Source organism: Glossina fuscipes, unplaced genomic scaffold (assembly GCF_014805625.2).
Source record: "Glossina fuscipes isolate IAEA_lab_2018 unplaced genomic scaffold, Yale_Gfus_2 113, whole genome shotgun sequence".
Lineage (NCBI taxonomy): Eukaryota > Metazoa > Arthropoda > Insecta > Diptera > Glossinidae > Glossina > Glossina fuscipes.
The window spans coordinates 116,438-139,445 of NW_023998456.1; the positions used below are offsets into that span (position 1 = coordinate 116,438).

The window sequence follows — 23,008 nt, forward strand, 5'->3', positions numbered from 1 at the left end:
CTACTGCTGATAATTCAAATCTTCTGCGATATTAATAATATAAGCGAAGTAATACGAGTAATATTTAATTTGGCCAGCTCTCTGACAGTACTGGGAAAGTTTTTAACAGTGAAGATGAAAAATCGTTCATTTCAACAATTATTCGATTTGTTACACACCAGAGAATACTTACCCAGAGATTTAAAAGAGGATAAGCTTTTCCAAAGAGCTCTGCATTTGTCAAAGACGGTTTTGAAAGTTTATGGAGGCATGTCCTTGATATCAATAAATACAACATTTTTGATACAATTTGCAAAAGACACCACGGAACTGCCTTTGCCTATTTATGAACCGATCGACACGAATGTGCCATTGAAGTATTTCATAATGTATTTCTATGAATATCTGGGTTTTGGCCTATGTTGTGTGATGAATATAGCTTACGATTCTTTAGGCGCCGCTTTTTTCATTCATATCAAAGGACAAGTGGATATATTAAGTAAACGCTTGGAGGAGATTGGTCATAAATCCAGCTCTAAGCAGAATCACTCACATATTAATGAAGAATTGAAAGCTTGCGCTATCTACTATGATCGCATACTAGAGCTAACTCATATGATGGAGGATTTAATGTGTTTACCGCTCTCTATACAAATCTTGTGTTCGGTTTTGGTGTTGATAGCAAACTTTTATGTCTTTTCTATGGTATGACAAAAGTGTGTGAAGGAACAATTGAAAACATTATAGCGGGCGACGGCCCCCCATTAGATATCCTATGTCACCCCGTAACTACTCATATAACGGCTTTTCTAAATACGGAATTATGTGAGGCCTGACCCATTATCAATAATCCCATCTTGGCCTTTAGCCCAAAACATGTCGGTGTGCGACATTTCATCAAAATATGACAAAAATTGACTATAGGTTGAACATAAGAAAACAAGAGGAACAAACGGGCGGACAAGTTCAGAAAATGCCTTTTAATCGACAGATATAAAAAAGTGGCTTTAACTTAAGCTCTTGTTTGTGTTGCATACATCCGCCCAGATTTCGTATACCATAGCACTGCAAGTGACGTAGTGTATAATACTTGATTTAATAACGTGCGTAGTTAGTTATTGGTAACCATTTATACGGATCTGTTCAGATTTGTTTTCCGAACAAATCTAAACATATTCTTTACACGTGGACTAGAAAATTCAAATTTTAAATTCTATTAAATATTAATATATTTAATCAAAACTTATAGCGTATACGTTTGATACGAAGAGAAGCAAGAAAGTGAATTCATTTAATTCAAATTCATGACTAGTACACGTACACTTTATAAGTCGCAAAAACTTTGTTGAGTTAACACATCAAAGCTTGACCTAAACAGGTAACAAGCAGTTTGTAAGCTTAAAAATGTATAACTTAGCTAAAAAGCTTATAAGGCTGTTAGAGCCGCATGTCTTCTCTTTGTTAAAACACGATTTCCGAAAGCATTTAAAAATTCAATATTTTTTGTTGTGCTAGAAAAATCAAAACGCAAGGTATGGTAGTACGTCTTGCGGCAGCCTCCGCACGAAGAATGAAATTTCTCTTTCTTTCTGACCCAATTAACTTGCAGCTATCCTTCTGCGGAGTCTTTAAGGGGTGTGCATGGATGCCACAAGCAATTTTATGAACTATGTGGATTGCTATACCCCGATAATGGATGTATAACATTAACTGCTCTCGTTTTATTTTTCAGCTTACCACAGGTGACGAAATTTTAAATTTTATCCGCTGTTTTCTCTATCAATGCTGTATGTTTACCCAAATATTTATGTTGTGTTACTTTGCCAATGAAGTTACATTGACTAGCGAAAAACTTTCGTTAGCCATTTATAGAGCTGGCTGGGTCGACTGGAATGAGGAAAATCGGAAACTCGCCCTGCAAATGATGGGTCGTCTCGACTTACCCATTCACATTAAAACTATAAATAGATGTTATTCTTTCAACTTGGCGGCTTTTACATCCGTAAGTATCCTAAAGGTCTTAAAGTGACTGTTATATCATGGACTTATAATTTGAAAATTTTACAGATTGTTAACTCTTCGTACAGCTATTTTGCTTTATTGAAAAACTTGAATTAATTATGTAAAGAATAATATCCTAATCTCTCTTGCACTTACAAAGTTTTCTACGATGCTAAAACGTTGTTGACATCTAACTAAAATTATATTACGACAATTTTATTGTGTATGATCTAAAGAGAAGAAGAAGTTGCTCAGAATTTGCTGCCGTATACGCACGTCCTTGTCGTAGTCTATAAAATCCAAATAAATATACTTTTTCTTGACACAAATTTTATTTAACAATAAAGAGCTTAACACAGTGAACGCATTTAAGTCGTGCATCTTACACACAAATGTCAAAATATGATTTAATTATCCATATATATTCATGTATATAGGAATATATACCTTGCATTGCATGGATGGATCAAAATTCACGACGGTATTGACGAAGTTAGGTATCGCTTCTGCATTCGCAGCTGTGTTTAGCGAAAAGTGCTGAAAAAAGGTATTTTCCACGGCAGACAATGGACATGCATTGACCCTATTTGGTGGACTTACCAAAAGTTTGGAATATTTTATAAATACCGTTGGCCTTTGTCAATTATTAAGGCTTTTATAGGCTCGGTACGTACATACTGTAACGGTAATGCCATCATACTGCAACATTATTGCTTAATCATATCTTACTTACCTATTAAAACCTTCTGCTAATTTTGCATTCTCTTACACTTCTACATAATATAAACGTAGCTATAATCTAGTTAAGATAACCCACTTTAGTTATAATTCACATTGAATATAGTACCCTAGTTAAGATAATTTACGTTTCTGAAACTTTAGTAATACCTTACCATAAAAAATTAAATCTAATTTGCTTAAGCTAGCACTGATGTGCAAGCAAAACTATTTATCACATAAGACACTGATCACAGTTCAGTTCTGAGAGATGTGTTATACAACATGCAGCAAGTCAACACACCAAACAAGAAAACTTTATCAACCGGAACTTTTACTGTGCTTCACTACAATACAACACACAATCAATAAAAATAAATGAAGTAAAGCTACCATTATTACATTTGCCATAAATGCATAAATGGAGGCAAATAAAATCTTTTCTTCCTAATTTGAAATATCCAATCACAGTCGCAATATAAACGGTGGTAGTGCTATACCTGGCAATACTGTCTAGACTTCTACATCAAACTGTATGCAACATAGTGGTAATAAAATGAAAATGAACAATAACTTGAAATAAAAATCATTTTAAAGCTTAAACCCCTGAAACCCCATGCTTGCGTTAGTTTGTGCCTAAATGTTAATTTTGGCCAAACTTTTAAAATTTTTGCGTGCGTTGTTTTTGGCAGGCAAAATAGTCATTTATTTACAGAAAGAAAACAAAATCATATGGTTAATGTTTCAAGCGCAATATGAATTTAAAAACTTTATTCTAACATTGTAGTTGCTGTCGTCGTAACTACGTTCATCTACGTTCGCGTAATGCATGTAATACTAAAGTGTAATATATTATTATATGGATTACCATTTTTCTAATAAATTACCTTACGATACAATACTTTACAGATTGGAGTTTGGGATCACTAAAAACTACTATTATCGGAAATTGTTAAACCTCATGTATGTGTATTCTCAAGCGAAAGAATTGTAGTATCTTTAAGAATTGGACGCGAGTGCTACCAAAAAACAGAAAAATACATCAATCGGATGTATGCCCAATATTTGTAGAGGTTGTTGCAATTCGTTTAAATTGTAATAAGTATATTATGCAAAATTTTGCTTCCTATTCTCAGTAACTTACATTATTTAAACAGAAAAAAGCTAAAAGATCTCAAAAGATCTTTTGCTTACTGCTTGCGTGCTATTAAGCACCGGAAAATTTGAAGATTTTTTTTTTTTTTTTTTTTGTTTGTTTAGAGATGGATTGGACCAGTTAAGTTAATGTTAGATCCATAATCCAAATTTGAAGATTTTCTTATTATCAATTTCTTACTAGTCAGCTGGTGACTTATTTAGCATTAAAGACTGTAAACTCACAGTAAACTATGAATGAGTGGTTTTTTGTTCATTGTATCCCATTGTTATTCCGAATGTTACTTTTTTTTAATACGACGAATCACGATGGTCTCCTATTCGTGTAAGACTGTCACGATCAGAAAGAAATGAGAACAGGGAAAGAGACAGGGAGATGACAGCGGCAGCCCAGTGGCTAATCGGTAATGTTATCTCTTTACTGTATTCGCTATAGCTAATAGCGAAGAAAAACCTACCGCCATCGAGATGTAGTTTCACTCCCTTGTTTTAGCTTCTTGTCTCTTTTCTTGGAACATTATGATGAAGATGTGAAATAGTTTTATATTCTTTAAATGTCAAGAAATTTCGAAAAAGACATTGCTGGTATAACTGGACTGCTGGATATGTATAATGTGCGCAAGAAAGGGCTCGAGAGAAAACATATTTCCAAATTATTAACCGTCTATTGTGCAATGGTAACCCTGTATTTTTGGAAATGCTGTAGGTGAGTGGACGTGCAAATACACTCCTGCGTTTAACAAGATGGCGTTTCTTAACTTTCGGCTGTCATATAGAACGTGTCGTATATATAAAAAAAAACTAATTCTACTGATTCAAACAAATTGAAATTTTACTCAAGTTTTTTATTATTTTGATTTGGAAGTAAAAACATATGCACATATGGAAAGATGACCGTCAAATCAGACGTTTGTTTGCATTGCAATTTCGCTAATTGCGAATCGGCAGATGAAAGCAGGCAGTTTCAGGATTTATTCGATGAATTGGGAACGGAATTGCAACTAGTAAAATTAGTGGAAAAGTTTTTCCATTTAAAAGTGTTGGAAACTAACAACCAAAAATTATGTGAAGATTGTGTGAATCATTTAATTGAGTTAGTGGATTTGGAAGAGCATGGCAAAAGATCAGACGAGAGGCATTCGCAGACGGTTTCGGAAACTGAATGCGAATTTGAAAGTGTGAATGACGATGATCAGTTGTCTAATGAATTCTGCGAACAAATATTGTCGGATGGTAATGATGAAACCGAAAGTTCGCAATTTGAAAGCGTGCTCATAACAACTGAAGACATAAGCTTTGATAGCGTAACAAATGAAGCTAACTCGGTCAAGATGTTATCTCCGGAAAGTAATGTAGCGAGCAAAAACGAACTTGATTACCATGATGCATTATTTGAAGAGATAGCAGAAAATTCACACAGTAATCAAGCAAACACGGATGATGAATATGAAAAAGTTTTTAACGAAGTATACGTAGTACAAGAAGATACCCAAAGTTCCGATATTGATTTTGCAGGTAGTGACTGTGACGAAGTTGAAGCTGAAAATGGAAGTTGTTCCGCAGATTATGTGGAAGCTCAAGAATTGTTCAATGGTACTTTTTATTTTAATTATATTAAACGAATTATGGATCACATAAAATTTCCAGAAATTCCTAGTTCTTTGGTTGTCGATCGTGTTGACTTTAACGGTTACTTAGACTTAGCTCTAAGTACCGAATTCGAAAATTTGGAGCTACGTTGGACTACCGAGTGCAAGGTACTTAATATTTTAAAAACGAATATTTTTAATTACATTTGCTTCTCTTCTGCTTAAAGTTGTGTTTGGGCAAATACGAGACATTACAGGAACTCTTAACGCACACTTGCCTCACGAAACAAGCCTCTGAAGAAAATTTCGTGTGTCTGTTCAAAGGTTGCGATGAAGTTTTAACAAATATCAAGCATTTAGCTAGACATGTTGTTATAAGGCATTATAGAAACTTAGAAAGGTAATTTCTGCAGACCAATGAATAATTATAACTCGTTTATATGTTTCAATGCACTTTATTAGCTTGAAAATCTATGGAAGCTGTCCCGAATGTGAATGTAACTTTTCAGAGTTTACACAATATAACAAGCATTCTTGTTGCCGTCATTTAAGACGAATACCCGGCGTAGGCAACACCTGCAAATTTTGTAATTTAAGTTTTCAATCATTCAAAAGGTAAGGCTGGGTTTTACTTACGTATCCGACTCCTACTTTATTACATTTGTTTACTAGATACATTTTTCATATGCAATTTCATTTGCAAAAACATCGTCCAAAAATTTGCCTGATATGTTCGGCAACATTTGATGACCTCAACGAATTCTTTGAACATGTCACCTACAAACATGAAATGGGCAATCTTAAAGCTTGTCTAAAGTAAGTAACGTTAAAAATTCGAATTTTACTTAAAAAAAAAATAATTAAAAATTCTTATACCCATCACAAAGACGTAAGATATTGCTTGGTTTTGATAGCCGAAACCTATGAAGACTTCTTCGAAAGTCTGCAAAAATGAGGAAAGCCAAGTAAGAAACTTATATTCGGCCGAGACAATTATAATTAACACGCTTAGCTTACCATATTCTATACTCCACGACCTTTTATTTGATACCCAATTGATTACATTGCTAACAAAAAGCTAATTCTCCACTGTATGAAGTAATATTTATTTTAGAATTAATATATTTTTAGGCAGATAATATATCTTCATGTGAGGAAAATAATTTTCAACATTCTATCTTATTTATTTATATAATAATAAGAACACATCAAGAAAATGAAAAAAATCATCTTTAATTTTATGTAGGCCGAAGTTTTCCATTTTTGTACAGATGCTGCAAGGCCATCCGTAGAATAATGAGAAAGAAATTGAGAGAGAAATTTTTTTTATTTTTGACAATAGAGGTAGCCTCAGATTATGTTGTACTGTGCTCGTGTCCTTAGGCCGATTGATTCCGCTTTCAATATGAACCGGCGTGGAAGATCTTACAATGTTTCAACCAAATTTGAAGTCTGCAGGTTTTTTTTTCGCGACCAAGAGAATGTGCACCGCACACAATACACAAACAGCTAAATCGGTTTAAAATTTACTGCTGGTCAAGAATATATATATACTTCGTTGCACACTCAATGAAATGGTAAAATATATTCTCATCATTGATAAATTACTCAGTGTCCAGTTTGAAAACAACGTGGATAAGTTCGAAAGCAAATTATCCAAAATTTATTTATTTATGAATCTGAACGGAAATTCAAAATCGGGATCAAGAGGATCATAAACTTTCTTTCTTTCTTTATTTTTAGATGCGATCGTTGTTTTAAGGATGAAAAACTGTATAAAAGCCATATGAAGAAACATAATTCAAAGCCTTCGTACGATTGTTCACAATGTCATAAAAAATATGAATATCGCCATAATTTACTAACACATATGGTAAGATCTTCATTTAAAACGTATCGAAAGAAAATTGAATTATCCGCCTCTTTTTATATCTTAGGCAACCTATCACAATTACAAAACCAAATACTTGCAGTGTGAATATTGTCATAAACAATTTGTCAGCAGTAATAGTTACCGCAAGCATCAGAAATTTCATTTGCCCGAAACGGAAGTCCATGCCTACGTTTGCATCGAGTGTGGACTAGTTGGCAGTGAAAGTGATACGTTGAAAGTACACACAATGAAATTCTAATTATTTATATTGTTTACCAACTTTCGTTCCTTTCAGATGCACACAGAAATTGATTCATCGTCTCCGTGCTTCAACGCTGAAATTGTTGAGCAGATAGTTACTGTAGTTTATAATTGTGAAAATTGCAGTTTGGATTTTGAAAATGTAAAACAGCTCAAGAAACATCGTTTATCGTCGCCCACCCATCGTGATGATTTATTCAAGTGCTCACTTTGTGATAAGGCGCACGACGATTATAGACGTATGCGTAATCATGTGAAAACTCATAAAACCTATGAACATTGGCAGGAAAATTTTCCAGTCTGCCGTTTGTATGTGTGCAATAAACAGGTAAATCGGTATATAATTATTTGCATTTGATTCCGTATTCATTTAATGTATATCGACTATATAGAACTGTGAGGAATCTTATCCTCTGTGGTCGTCTCTTTATTATCATAAAAAGCGTCCCCATCGAAAACTAAATGCTGATAAGATTTCTAAACTTGATTTCAAATGTCAGTTTTGCAAAAAACTTTGTCCCACCAAAATGTCTTTAGCTGTACACGTGGCCCGCAGTCACAATAACAGTGAGTAGTTGTCTTGAAAATATTTTATACAGAATTTCAACCCTTCTAAACTTTTTGATTCAACAGAATACCTGAAATGCTCTTATTGCCATTATTCGTACAAGGACGAAAAATGCCTACAGGAGCACATTGACTACATGCACACGCCCGTAACATGTGATCAATGCTTTAAAACCATCAAAAATCGTAAAAACTTTGAAATCCACAAACATGTCGTTCATCAGCATACGCAACGGTATTTTTGCAGTGTTTGCCAGAAAGGCTTCTATCATCGCAGCGAAATGGAAAATCACGAAAAAACAGCACACACACAAATAACGTATAATTGCGAACTATGCGGGTTCACTACCAATTATCAAAAATCTATGGACATTCACATGGCTAAACATAATAATCAAAAGGAATTTCGCTGCGAATTGTGTTCAAAGCAGTTCACCCGCAAACACGTTCTAAAGCAACACATGCGACGATATCATGAAAATAAGGAGTAAGTGTTGAGTGAAAAAACCTTACCGCGAAAGGTATCAAAACATTTTTGACCGAGGTCTCAGGAAAACTTTGAAAATATCTTTTTAGAAAATCATTAGTGAATTCTTAATAATTATAGAAATCGACAATGGACTTTCAAGAAAATTCGCTTTTTAACTTTCTTTAAAATTTTTCTTCGAAAATTTGCGTAAATATATTTGGAAATGGTTACGTATCACTAATGAGATTCAGATTTATCCGCTCCTCGTGAATACCTATGGGGTATGATATTCCGAAATGTATTTCAATTATTTCTCATAAGATTTATTTTCAAATACTTTTGTAAGCATATAGCAATTAAATATGCTTTAAATGTATTTATGAGAAAATATATGTACATTGTCACTTCCGCACCTCGTAACGGTATGATGTCTGTTAATAATCCTCACTGTCTGCTTGAATACAGAACTACTGCTCCACTTGAATAGGAGCGGAGGTTGTAGAGATCGACAGTGGAGGTTTTGAATTTTTGTCCCACATCCACCACACAGACTGTTACGGTTACAACCGAAGAAATATACGTACTTTGTTCTTATAAGAAAAAACGGACGGGCAAAATCTACTTACCGAGATTATAAGCCGTTGGCCATTCTGCACCTTACCCTACTAATAATCCTCTTCGGCCCATGCTTTCTAATGGAAGACTCCAGTAAGTATTATTACAACTTCCGTCTGTCTGAAAATTGCTGAAGAACTGAGAAAGCTTCGAAAAAAGGAAAAAAATCCGATATCTAGCTACAATTAAGCACTAAGGTGTGAGCTTATTGATTTTATCCACGATTACTGAAATATTTTTACTATTTTCGCGCAATCAGCGGTCAGTTTATGGTTCTCGATACTGAGTACATACGTCACTTGACGATTGAAAGATTTTTCATTCGATAGTATGAAAAACGCTTTATTTTATGGATTGTAAACTCTCAGCGAATCCATAATCGATGGCTATCGTGTTTACTCGACATCGAAAATGATAAACTCGTCCATGCATTTTTCATAAACCGAAAGTGCATACTTGAAAATAGTTTGCTAGAAAATATTTGTGTTCTTTGCAGATTCTTTTGCCCTCATTGTGAAGATGCTTTCATTAATCTCCGATTGTTACAAAAACATTGTGCGGAAAACCATAAGGGATTAGAAAATGAACCTCTAAAGAAAAGGTTTAAGAAATCATCAGATTCTCAAATGCCATTACGAGAGCACCGTTCATTAGAGGCAGACTCAAGCGAGACCCTAGAAATTAAAGAACTGATTGAAGAAATCTACGTGGATGACAATCTTCAAGTGAATGATTTCGATGATTTAAGTTATACTGTATAAACGTGTCCAAGAGATTTATTTTTTAATCATTTTCTTAATTTATTTAAATAGCTTCTATCAACATTCTTCGACACATTAAACTAAGTCAGCCAAAAAACAAAAAAAAGAAAAGACAAAACGGTTGTCGGTTTTTCGAAAAGTTTATTTTGTCTATGCTTTAAAAAGTTATAGAATAGCAAAAAATAAATGGAAAGAGAAACATAAAATTTGGCAAACAATCGTTAAATGCTTTCATTTTTAAACAGATGTATTAACAACTTCAAAAAATCCCTTTATAGGGCTCTGCTTGCATGTACTCCTAGATGCTAATAAAATTGCTACCCTCCTTACCCTCCCCTTCGTAGACTTTGAGCTTGTTTAATGCATCGCATAATATATTATCTTATACGTTACAATTATTGATTTTATTTGATATTAGAATTTTATTATTATTAATTGGTTTTTGCTGTCTTTTTCATTTCTTTCCTTTTGAGTTTTCCTTCTTTCCGCAGTTCCCTTTGCTTCAAGGCTACATATAGTTTATAACCAAAGAACACTATAATAAGAGAAAAAAAAAAAGAATTATATTTCAACATAACAAATAAACATTCAAATGCAACTTGAGAGAGGACTAATAATGCTTTCAGATTATATCTGAAGACCATAAACCCATTATACCCTACACCACTTGTGCTACAGTGCTTGTGCAAGAAGTTTGTACAAATGTTTGCAAGACCCAGAAGAACTTCAGACAGTTCCAGAAGGTGACTCCGAATCCATCTAAGCTTGTCTGTCCGTCTGACGTGTTTTGGCCTAAGGACATAAAAACTGAGGTCAATTTCTGATTCTCGATATCGAGAAGATTCGATCGTAGTTTAAATATGTTAGTTGACAATAAATTTACGATCGAGAGTTTTTTCATTCGATAGTAAGGAAAATGCATAGTTCAGTGAGGTGCAAAAAATGATGGCCAATTTATTTCAAAATTAGTTGTGATATCCAAAATCTGATTGAATACATTCTCTCAAGAATAGTTAGAATATTCTGTTTTTTATCGATAAATGCAACGGATGCTATATATATGAAATTTTTCAATTGGTTTGACGTGAGTCGCATACGTGAAAACATGAGGAAACAGGACGATGGGAGAATTACAGTTAAATTAAAAATAATTGGCTTTAAAATTTGTCATTTTGCATCTCAATGGAAACGAATGCTGTGACATTCAAGTCGGCGTACGTGTTAAGTTCATTGGGCCGATTTTACTCGATATCGAGGTCCGTGGATTCGCTGCTTATTGTTGTGAATAACTGCGGAGTGGTGGAGAGTTTTCATGGTGGGCTGCGACCCACCATTTGAACCTGTTTTTTTTTTTTCTATTATGAGAAAACTAAGGCTTTTGCCGAATTTAAGCAGGTGTGATATGGTTTTTTTTTTTTTTTTTTTTTTTTGCTAAATAATACCATTGCAATTTTTTAATTACATTTTTATCGAAGCATTTGAGGGAGTTGTGTGTTCATATTGCCCATTAAACGACCTTTGTTGCACTTGGTTCAGTTTCAACTCTTAAAGAATAGTAATGTTGCCAATTATACTAGTTTAAGAATATACGGGAAAATATTTCACTGATAGTACCGCTCTGTACATTTCACACAATGCTTTTTCTTTATTCGTTAAAAATCGAAAGTCATTGCAATCTGAATATGACTCAAGCCAAATACTTGCGTGTTATGTCGTTGTTGATTTTATAACCTAGTTATGAATAGGGATCAGATTGGAAGGGGTTTTGTTTTATTATTCAAGAGCGAAGCATGGGTTCTCCGCTTCCGTCTATAAGATAGAGTGAAAATCTAGATATCTAAAATATAGTTAGACAGACGCAGGGATATGACACGAACGAATGCGATTCGAGCCCAGTTACCAAAGGTATTAGAGTCGTTTCGAGAGAAAATTCAAAAAATTCCAAATATGTTCAATCGTTATCGGTTTGCCAATTGGCAGTTGCTGTCAGTGCCTACCTTTCCCAAATTCAATGTGAAAATTTTATAGATATGACCAACGCTGCGCCTATGCCTAAACCTATACCATTGTCATGAATTCGAATATAAAGTCTTTGCTTCGCCTTGTACTGAAAAAACTTATTTCAATTTTAGGTATTTTTTTTGAGTTATTTAGCTTACCAAAAACTACCATAATTAGGATAATCATGGCTAAAAATATCGTATAATCCCACGTGGAATGACTCACGACATTCGTTCCTGTTTGCGTGTACTTAAGAAGATTTTCACGCAAATTCTCACGTTCTTCCTCACTAAGATCCTTCATTTGTTCAATTAATTGTAAAACCTCATCCAGACTAGGCATATTTAAGTTGTTCGGATCACCTAAATTGATATAACCGTCGGGACCTTCAGCGGCAGCCACATCTTGCATAAATTGTTGTTGATTAACAGGATCATCAGCCATTTTATTACACCTTATAAAAGTTTAAGCCTTGTCCTAGTAATCTGAGAAAGCTCCTGGTCGATCGTTGACAATACTTTGTTATAGTTAGGGAGAAAAAATTTTATTGGCTTTTAAAAAATCCGGAGATTTTTATTTGATTGATTGATAGATGTAAGAGTAAGTTGCGTTAGTTTAAAAAACTGCATATCCTTAGAGTTGATTGTAAGTAAATTATTAAAAATAAAACAAAAATATGCTTTTTGTTATTAATGGAAAAATTTATGAATAAAGAAGAAAGGGAAAATTATTAAAAATCTGCTTTTAAATATTTAGTAAATAATGTCAACGACAAGGCTTATGCGGTTTTCAAGACTTATAAAAAGAGTGAGCACATCTTTAACAGGGGTTAACTAATTAAAAAAAAAAAAAAAAAAAGAGCATAAAATAATTATTAATTCCCCTTATCATTAAAAATTTACTATTCCGAGGATATAATTTAGAAATTTAAATGTTTCATATAATTTTCTAAAATTATAAAAGTTATCATCATAATAAACAAGATCCGAATGATAAAATTTAAAGCCAATAAAATTTTATGAAAATCTCTTAAAATCTCAATGAAATTGTTGCAATAACTACTTGATGTTACTACTACGACTAGAAAACTGAACGAATTATGCGAATTTCTTTAGCACAATTCCTACTAAGCACTTCAAACATTTAATCTAAACAAATGAAAGTTTCCGAGCAACGTCAGCAAAGTATTTATTGTATCTATAGCAAACTGCACAACGTGGTCAATTGTATGGATGAATTTATATGTATGTGTGAATAGAATTTGTTTTAAATGATAACATTTTGATTGTTTTTAATACGCTAACAGAAGAGAGATATTGAAACCAAATACCCTATAAGAAGTCAAATAATATATTGTTTGATCATATTCCAAACTTCTTAGGGGAATCCAAATAGCATAAACAAATATGGAAAAGGGTAATAAAGCAAATTTACGAATATTTTTTTTTGTTTTTTTTTTTTTTCTGTTTCATCATATCCTAAAAGTAAATATCACCGATTGATCTGTCGTCGTCATCGATGTTCTCTTATTACAATTGAGTGAAAGCAAGATTGGGAAAGAAAACGTCATTGTTGATAAAGATAAACCAATTTACTCGTCCCAGAGGCTGGGCGATATAAACCTTGCCTTAAACCACGCCACATTAGAATTCGATGTCCATATGTCCATTAGTTCTTTATGATTATTGCAGAAAATTAAGAAGGGCACATCACACTTTTAATCAAAATCTATTTAAACTGGTGATGTCCGAATTTGAGTTGCTTCATTTTGTTCGAAACAAAAGGTATTCGAACTTGAAGGCACAGTACTCTCTAAAAATACTAGGAATTCCTTCTTACCGACCGAGATTAATCAGTTCCAGGAGTTATTGACAGTGCATAAGTATATTATAAGACGCTTAATTGTCTCAGAAAGTATATTGTACAACCAAAAAAATTTATTGTACTCTCTAAGGATCCCTAACGAGATTCACGGATGAATAGAACGTCTGCGAAATTCAATGAAACATCACACAATGCTGTGCACGTTACAATATCGACAAATGAAAACAGACAACGATTCAATAGATATACCGGAATCTGATAAGAAACTGTAAAAGATTAATGAATGACTTTGCTTTCCTAGATATCTATCAAGTACGTTTACTCGTTTTTTATTAGGTGTGAAGTTATAAAATGACGACACATATACATGTTTTTTTTCTCCTCTTCCATATTGGTTTTAACGAATGGATGTGTTTGTGCTTTATTGCTCTTACCTGCCAAACTGAAAACAACCACTGCTGGCACGTAGAAAACTAAGTTAGGAATGCTTTGCTGGTATGGCGATGAGCTATCAGTTAAGTCGACCATTGTTATAAATTCACTTTTTTATAAAGTTCGAGATTCTTTAATATCAATATAGTTTATAAATAATAATTAGCCTCAAAGATTTCTTTCAATCTACGAAACGGAATGCAGCGGAAGTTATAATGTGTTTGTGTAAATATCATTATCAAAAGGGTTGAAGCGAAGTTAGAAACGTATGGAAAAAATATGCCAAAGGGAGAAGTGAGTAGTTTTCAAAATAACACGTTCAAGGAACGGGCACGAAATAAATCAATACCAATAATGTGTTCCTTTTTAGTTTAATAAACTTTTTAATTAATAGTAATAATTACTAAAGGCAATAAAATTATGCAACAACGATCGTTACTGTAATTAACAATTAATGCGCCAATAAGACTATAGAGACTCCTTAGTCGTGAACAACGGCGAAGATAAGGATATAGATAATATGACAATACCGTGTATTATAAGAAATAAAGAGAGAATCTAGATATGATTCATGGGTTCTGAAACGCCTCTATAGTTCTTTTAAAGTTATTCGATCTGACAATCATTCTGATGTAGAGTAGCAACTTTACAGCGTTAACAGAGATCAATCTTGATGATGTTAATTAATTGTTGTCAGGTAGAAAATTTTCCGACTTGATGTTCGGATACGGAAAACATTACGGAGAAAACAGTATAATTCGGATATTAAGATATGTCGAAAGATCGGCACCTAATACCTAGCATATCTCCGCTTATTGAAGGCCTATCTGGCACACTTGTTTATGTCAATTGTTTTTTTTTTTAGAAACCGAATTTAATTTAGGATGTACATATCTATCACACGATATAAGTGGCGCAACAAGGCATCTAAAAAGCATTAATTTGGCGAAAGTTGGCACATAAGATAGAAAACCGAAAACGACGCCCCCTAAGTTCGAACTAATATATTTCAATGGTATTACAAATTTATGATTTTTTTGGCAACGCTAAGAAAGACTTCTTCTTTTGCCGAAATTCGATTTGTTAACGTCGCGTTTTCTTTGTTGTCAACTGTCTCTTGACAGTTAATAATTTTCCTTTATTTTGATACGAATTATTTAGTGAATCAATATTTGTGGTGAAAGGTATCAACACTCTTAACAAAAATGAAGGTCCTTTACAATAGCCTATTCAAAAGAACGTCTACTTATGCCATAGGCATAATGTTCAGCGCCTTTTTCTTCGAGCGGACCTTTGACGTTTTATCGGAAACTATTTTCGAATCTGCTAACAAAGGCGTAAGTACTTCAATTCATTTGTTATGTAAGTCTAATTCTCCAAGTTTATCTATTATTTTTGCAGAAACTGTGGAAGGATATTAAGCATAAATATGAATAAGGAAATTTCTTAAAGTTAATAGTAAAATTATTGCAAAAAAGTGCGGCGTGAAATAAAAATATAACATTTATTAAACATTCATATCTTCTTATTGAAGGATTTTATTAGGCGTAGATTTTGCTTTTGAAATATGTTCTTCTAATATTTCCCAAGGTTTATCAGGCCTATCGACATCCCAAGGCTTTGATAACTTGTAGCGGGGTAGTTCTTTTAAGTTTATTCCCTCCTGTTGGATGGTTTTAAGGAATTTATCCACTTTGCTATTTGGTACCGCTTCAACATTGCACGACATTTCTGTTATGCCCGATTGCTGACAACGCATTGCTAGGACCCGAGCTAAGTTAATAAACGCTGATGTATCTTTAGTCTTAAATAATTGCTTTTGGATAGCCCATTCTGAAGTGCTCGCCGTAATAACCGCACCATTCTGGAAGTGCTTCACCTCGGCTGTCACTGAACGACCACTTACGTTAACTTCTAGTTTATGCCAAAACGAACGTCCAGGCTTTTCCAAGTGAAAACCGTCCGGCTTGTACCCAATGCGCAATCTTTCCAGATTACGAGGATTACGATTTATCATATATATAGCATCCTCTTTGGGCGCAATTAGTTGTTTTACTTTACGTAACACATAAGCTGGATACGGGGCTTTATAACGAGCGGTCATCGGAATCCTTTTGAACTTTAATTAATAGCAAATGCTAAATTTAGCAAAAAAAAATTGCTGGTCAAACACAGTTTTGTTTTGGTTAACAGAGCCGTATGAAGGAAATTTCAATATGGCAATACCTTATTATTAAAATTGCCAAAAGTGGTAAAAAAAATGGTTCTCACTCACAAGAAGTGTGGTAACCAATTAAACTTGATTTTTAATGTAATCTAAAATAGAATAATAATTAGAAATTTGTAAATATACCTATGTAACATTATAAATACCTTAGGGCGAGGAAGCAATGAGGCGGTGATGGCGACATTTAATTGGGGGCGACATTGAACGGCTTGTAATTTTATCTAAAATTAAATACAAATAAGGATAAACCGGAGATAAACACAAAGAGGATAAACATTAACTTACCATTGGAGGAGAGCGAATCATTTTCATGATGCGGAGGCGGCGATCGGAGAGCTGCATTTGATTTTGAGTCTAAAAATGGAATAAAAACGAACGAATGAATGTTAGATTTTGAAATATATTATTATATTTACCTTAGAATGGCGTTATGTCGATGTCCTTCTGCTCCCTGAAGTTTTTTTTTTCCTGTTAGTATAAAGAGCGCGTATCCCAATAAATTTATCCGGTGGATACTGCCGCTACTACAGGATCCTGACGCCCTGAAGAAAGTAAGCCGTGCCACTACAGTCGTTTTCACGCGCTTGCCTATGTTCTGCTCCACCATATGTTGTCGTACAGCAGAGTAGAAAACGTTGTAGGTGTCGTTAAATGCATCGTAGATTCTTTTGTTGGGAAGGTCGGTTTCACATGTGCGGAGGAGAGAGTCAATTTGTTTTTTTTTGTCCTTCGTAACTTTTCGACCGCTCTCCTCTTTGCAGGATGCATCTTCCCCCGGCGTGAGAGCCTTCAAACACGCTTCGCATCCCAGCTGCTCAGCGATGCATCGTTCTATTGCGTAGGAGGTCGTCGTCATCCGCTCTGAATCCGGTTGCTCATCGTTGCACCTGCAGGCTCATCAGTTTTTTCACCAGCGCCGTTATTTCTGCTGATGACCTCAAATTTTCAAATCGGCTCGGAGCCGTCAATTCTCTTCCATCGGCGCCGTCTGCGCTGATGTCGAAGGGCCGTCATAATCAATTACATTACTGAATACTGGATCGTATAAGGTATTGGTCTCACTGCTCGGCACGATCTCACTGCTCTGCGTACAAGTCCCGTCAGTCCTATTAGTGTCAGCGTCGTTTGCAATCGTAATCAGACCTACTAACACATCATTTATGGATGGTATAGCTTCCTCTAACACGTCTTCCTCTTTAAACCCACAGAATCCCTCCATCTCTGAACGTATCATTTCCTGTACTTTCCTGACACGGTCGAATTGTTTTTTAATTGTTTCCGTTGAAGCCCCAATTCATACGCATACCATAGGTACACGCTGTGAACCGACCCTCCCTTAAGTCGTTTCAGACCACTTCTAACGTCCTTTAAAGTCTGTATCCTTCTGAACGGACACCGCATTGTTCAGTTTCATGCTCAGTCTACCAGCTAGTTTCTCATATTGGTCTTTAATCGACCCTCCACGATGATGCCACAAGTTGAAGTATTCCCGCAGTAGACGACTTAAGACAGCATGCATATAACAAAAATGTAAGAATGCGTGAAATATATGGAAATGTGCTTACCGCCAATAAAGTAATGAACAAACGATTTTTTGTCGAGACAACCTTGTTTTTGTGTTTTTAAGTTTTTGATGCCTTTAATGTTTTTGAGGTTTTTTAATGCTTTTTTTTACAAAAAAAAATGTAAAAACGCCCAGCTAATAAAAAAAAAATATAATATTTTTTCTCAATTCTCCACTTCCTACAATCTCCTTCTGTACTAAGTTGATTTTCTACTCACTTTTAAATTGTAGAATTTATTCAATTTAGATGCTTAACTATTTATTTATGCTTCACTATTTTTGAAAAGAAATATAATTTTATTTTTCGCAATTGTTAACTGCTTTCAACATCTACGTCCACTTGTAAAATGGATTTGAATTTAAGTCAATTTTGATTTGGTAAATTCTTCGCTAAGAGCCGTTACCTGATTTCCCCTTCACATTGTGTATAAAAAGTACCATATGTTCAGAGTTGAAAAAGCACAGAGATGTTTGATTTTTGTTGTATGATTTTTAAGGAAATTGTGGTGGGAAATTTTGCAATATCAAACAGCGTTTAGAACAATATTGGTGCACAACTTTCATACTCAAACATTTAACATGATATTCAAAGGTAACGAATGTGCAATGAACATTAACTAGAATTAGACATTTTCCAACCTGTACTTGCGTGATAAGAAAGAAGTGCATTGACTTTCAAGGCGAATAACTCGACATCCACTTTGAAAATGTGTGCTATTTGCCCCTAAAATTTTTTAATATCAATCAATTTTCCATCAATAAATTAAGGTGGATAGCAGATATCTGTTTCAAAATATGCCTTCCGAAGAATATGATATAGAAAGAGTCTCAGTACCGACGATATGTGAAGTCAACACGAATTGATTTGATTCTGTGGCATATATCCTCTAGATCGACTTCGTAAATTTGCCAGCTGCGTCACTCATTATTAAGGAATATCTGAAAAGTCAAAATTAAAAATAGATAATTCTCGTTATGCACACTTAATTTAAAATTTGAAATTCATGAGAAAAGTATTTATGTTTATGCTAAATAAAAAAAAAATTTTTTTTTAATCTTTAAAAATCTTTCGGTTTACTCTAAACATTTCCGTGTATTCTAGATAGCATTTTATGTAGATGTAAGATTAATTAGCGAATACACGATCTGCACATAAGTTTATATATATGTAAAATAAAAAAAAAATATTTTTCGAATATCAATTTAAATGCAAGGAAAAAGTTTATTTGCTAAAAAAAAACACTCATTATTATGAGTTATGCGTTACCGCTTTTCAAGTTTTTAGATAAAAAGTTATTTCAAAAAAAAAAATTCAAAAGAATCATTCAACTTCCTTTCATCCATTTGCATGTGCAAGAAACGATTCATATTTAAACAAAAGCTGCAACTTGTGCTATGAATCTAAGCAAAAGCTGATGGAATTTCGATGAATCTAAACAAAAGCTGATTGAATTGCAATGAAAATGAAAAAAAGCTGATGGAATTTCGATGTTTCTGTTTATGCTTCTGTTTTTGTTTACATTTGGCACGTGTTTCATCCTGCTGTATGGAATTGTTTAATAAAAACTCTGATATATGAATGGATGCATATTTATTTATTTATTTTATTAATGAAATTTAAAAAAAAAAATTATAATGCAAAATTTCTTATAAAACATATCAAGAGCTTCGGATTTAAAGGTAAGCAAAATGTAATACAAAAAGACATTTCATACGCATTATCAATTTATATTCTTACTTGCAATTTAAAAGTTTTTACTTGAATTTCGCATTCAATGTAGTAATTTACCCAGTTGTGGGACCCATTATGATCATAATTCATGCAAGAATTGGTGAGTTTTTCTTCACCATTTTTCTTATTTATCGAACTTATTGACTCTGTGTTCTATTCGTTCTACATAGATGGAAATTTTTTTTATAAACGGTGTAAAAGAAAAAAACAAGTTAACGGCTTTCTCTACGATCAAAACAAAATTCACAAGCGAAGGAAGCAGTGATTTTTACTGAAATCCATAAATGAATCGAAACTTTCAAAAAAAAAAATATATATATATATATATAGCTTATAACAATGTTAGAGCAAATTTTCAGTATTGCTTACAAACGAGAATTCTTTTGTAAAGTAATCGGTGCGGGAGCAGGTGGCTATGTTATAGTCTTGTTGCCCAATAATTATGCTAAGAATGAAGTATGCTGGAAGTTAAAAGAAGAGTTGGAAACAGCTGGTTTTGGAGTGCACTCGACTACAGCCGGTGGGGATGGTTTATCCATAGAAAAATTGTAAAACATGTAAACGCACATAAACACACAATTGATATTGATGACGATGATGGTGAAAATTTGCTCTTAGTATCTGAATACGTCAATGATATTTATGATTATCTGTTCCAATTGGAATTCGATCAATCAATTGTTAAAAACCATTGTCGTTGATATTTGAGAAGCAGAGAATTCGACGGGTTCTACTACTACAGGAAACTCTTCTTGACCCTGTACGGCTATCATCAGTTACGTGTCTATCCTGTTGTGAAGTCTGGAAAAAAAGAAAAGAAAAAAGCATTAAGTAGAAAATAATAAATCGAAATAAATTCACTTCACTAAGAAAAGTGTATAAATAGTCGATTTAATGGCTTACATTTGCTGCTCTATGAATATTAATAACTATTTAGGATATATATATTTCTTTTCTTCTTTTAAATCCAAAATTTTAATCGATAGATCTAACAACACTCACTTGCTTCAATATACATTATTTCTGATTGTAAAATATTTTGCGTTTTTTCTTAAAAGATTTTTCTTATTTAGCAAACTTCAACTTTTCTTATTTGTTTTAAATAAACGAAATATATGCACTTTCCCTCAATTATTTCACTTGGATTGTATTGTTTTCTCAATTTTTCAGAATTTCCTATCGGAAGAAATATTCGTACAAAATATTCTAAGACAATTTCAAGACAATTTGCAGGAAACGAATTATGAAACTGAACTAAAAGACATAAAAGCTCGGATGTCGATTAAAAGTATAAAGTCCAAGTTTGGAAAAACTGCAAACAGCAGTGCGCAAATAGCCAACAAAACGGGCTTTCAAGCGACCTTTAAAATACACCAAGATAATGTTGGCAAGGTCATTAATCCGGGAAGTTCGCTTGTGCGAACTTCTGCATGTTTTCAAACAGCGAATGGTAGAAAAAAACCCATATTGGAAAAAGAAAAAGACAATGAAACTGGAGTGGAAGATATGAAAGATCGCATGGAATTTAAATTTAGAAAAAAGGCAGAGAACAGTGCATAAGTCGACAAAACCACAGGTTTCCAAACAGCTAATGGCAAGAACATGCTTATAACTAAAAAAGGGACTTTGGAAGCCTTGCTAAATGAATTTCACGAAAGTGGTGATGATATTGAGAATAATTTACTTTGTATAAAAAAAAAAGTTATTTCTAAAAAGCAAAACATGCTGTGTGACAAAAAGCTTACAATATATCTTTAACAAGCAGGAAAGTAGAAAGAATGTACGATTATCCCAGTTGTAGCAGCAAATTATCAGCAGCTGCATGTCAACAGATCGATGATGAATCGAAACAAACCGGGCATTCGACTTTAAATGTTCCAATGCTGGTTGGTAAAAAGCGCTTGTTGTCATTAAATCCAAAATTTAATTTTAGACCACCCAATGAACTCTGGGGGATACCCAATAGAAATTAACTACAAACCGAGACTACGACACCAGAATTAGGGGAGTTTGTTAAAAATGCTGTTGAAACAAGTACACCATGCATCAATAGGAAATTTCCCCTTCAAGAAATGGAAAAAGATCCCGATACAGTGTTAATGGTAAACCCACAAAAGAACTGGCGGCTATCGGGCTTAAGACGTACTCGTACTATTTCAAAGAAATAAATACTACTTTATATAACCCATCGTCTAGTTGGAGGTTATAGCAACAAACACTTTCTCAACCGATTTCTCATTGGGAAAATCGAACTCTTTCCTGTATATTGTATATTAATTTATATAATTTATATATAAATATAAATAAAAAAAATAGCTTTATTTATATAATAGCTTTATTATATATTTAAAATATATATATATATATATATAAAAGAAATTGTTCTTCTTTTTAATGGTGGCAATGGAAACAAAGATGGCAGATTTTCGCCTGAACGTATATTATCAATGTGCCTGGAAATTTAATCAGTCTTCTGCTTTAACCAGACATTTAAGGAAGCATACGAAGAGGTAAGAAGAACCAGCTGTCCGTTTAGCAAATCTAAAATCCAAATAATACTTTTAGCAAACCATCTGAATATTCACAGCCAACTCAAGAAGAAGAAGAAGTAAATTATAGGCATTTAACCAATATTTTTATGTACGACTTCTCAAAAGAAACGAATCCGATATCGGATTATACACAAAGGCTGCAACTGCCCCAATCTCGAATTCAAAACGAAATGAATTTGCTGCCTCACAACATTTATTAAAACTTCTTCATGTATTATTCGTATAAACGCAACAGCTCAGGACTTGTACGCGGCTGCACTGTCTGTAATGCGTATTCGAACTGTGGCCAGCACACATGGTGCGCGTCAAGGTTTTCTTGTAGCGCCTTGAGAGCTGCTTCACGGCATATTGCTTGAATTTCCGCACTTGAATAGCCCTCAGTTCTTTTGCTTAACGTAGAGATACATACAATTCTGAAAACAGATTGGATTGGGCTGATGCGGCTGAGTATGTTATACCTTTAGAAAATGTGTTTGTTTATTAACAGCTGTTGCATGTCTAAAAATTGCGTCCATTGAACATGAGTATAAAATTTGGGCTTTTTAGAGAATAAGCGTATATGTTCTCAATAATTGAAAATGTGTTTGCCTCTAATTAGTTATTTTGTATTGGGTAATATTAGGCGAAACCACAGCCAAGGGAACGGGCTTTGAAAAATTAGCGGGGAAAGAAGACCCTGTTGAGCTTGA

At 33.7% G+C, this 23,008-nt stretch overlaps 5 protein-coding genes across 13 annotated transcripts; 3 read left to right on the plus strand and 2 right to left on the minus strand.

Annotated features, from left to right (window-relative positions):
• The first annotated feature begins 408 nt into the window (after positions 1-408).
• On the plus strand, positions 409-2,097 carry LOC119639807 (odorant receptor 46a). Its single transcript, XM_038037482.1, has 3 exons — positions 409-684; positions 1,712-1,981; positions 2,047-2,097. Exons 1-3 carry the CDS (start codon positions 409-411, stop codon positions 2,095-2,097), a joined length of 597 nt encoding a protein of 198 aa, XP_037893410.1.
• Positions 2,098-4,618: 2,521 nt separating this feature from the next.
• Positions 4,619-10,131, plus strand: LOC119639773 (zinc finger protein 709). Its single transcript, XM_038037425.1, has 11 exons — positions 4,619-5,445; positions 5,500-5,609; positions 5,669-5,841; positions 5,904-6,056; positions 6,114-6,257; positions 7,185-7,314; positions 7,379-7,552; positions 7,610-7,903; positions 7,968-8,142; positions 8,209-8,629; positions 9,723-10,131. Exons 1-11 carry the CDS (start codon positions 4,743-4,745, stop codon positions 9,985-9,987), a joined length of 2,742 nt encoding a protein of 913 aa, XP_037893353.1. The 5' UTR covers positions 4,619-4,742; the 3' UTR covers positions 9,988-10,131.
• An 84-nt stretch (positions 10,132-10,215) lies between these two features.
• LOC119639771 lies at positions 10,216-14,473 on the minus strand. Of its 9 annotated transcripts, XR_005247574.1 has the most exons (4): positions 14,247-14,334; positions 12,147-12,620; positions 11,985-12,094; positions 10,443-10,522 (listed from the first exon to the last, which is right to left on the minus strand). XR_005247574.1 is itself a non-coding variant. In XM_038037418.1 (3 exons), exons 2-3 carry the CDS (start codon positions 12,430-12,432, stop codon positions 10,419-10,421), a joined length of 390 nt encoding a protein of 129 aa, XP_037893346.1. In that variant the 5' UTR covers positions 12,433-12,505; positions 14,247-14,335; the 3' UTR covers positions 10,235-10,418. The 9 variants fall into 9 exon arrangements, 7 of the variants coding, with proteins under 7 accessions (XP_037893352.1, XP_037893346.1, XP_037893345.1 ...); XM_038037418.1 differs by lacking the exon at positions 11,985-12,094 and having other exon boundaries at positions 10,235-10,522; positions 12,147-12,505; positions 14,247-14,335; XM_038037417.1 differs by lacking the exon at positions 11,985-12,094 and having other exon boundaries at positions 10,235-10,522.
• Positions 14,474-15,406: 933 nt separating this feature from the next.
• LOC119639741 (cytochrome b-c1 complex subunit 9) lies at positions 15,407-15,734 on the plus strand. Its single transcript, XM_038037371.1, has 2 exons — positions 15,407-15,581; positions 15,646-15,734. The coding sequence occupies exons 1-2, from the start codon at positions 15,450-15,452 to the stop codon at positions 15,679-15,681; spliced, it is 168 nt and encodes a 55-aa protein (XP_037893299.1). The 5' UTR covers positions 15,407-15,449; the 3' UTR covers positions 15,682-15,734.
• On the minus strand, positions 15,723-16,468 carry LOC119639740 (39S ribosomal protein L18, mitochondrial). The gene has a single exon (XM_038037370.1). It carries the CDS (start codon positions 16,346-16,348, stop codon positions 15,770-15,772), a length of 579 nt encoding a protein of 192 aa, XP_037893298.1. The 5' UTR covers positions 16,349-16,468; the 3' UTR covers positions 15,723-15,769.
• Between the last annotated feature and the right edge of the window lie 6,540 nt (positions 16,469-23,008).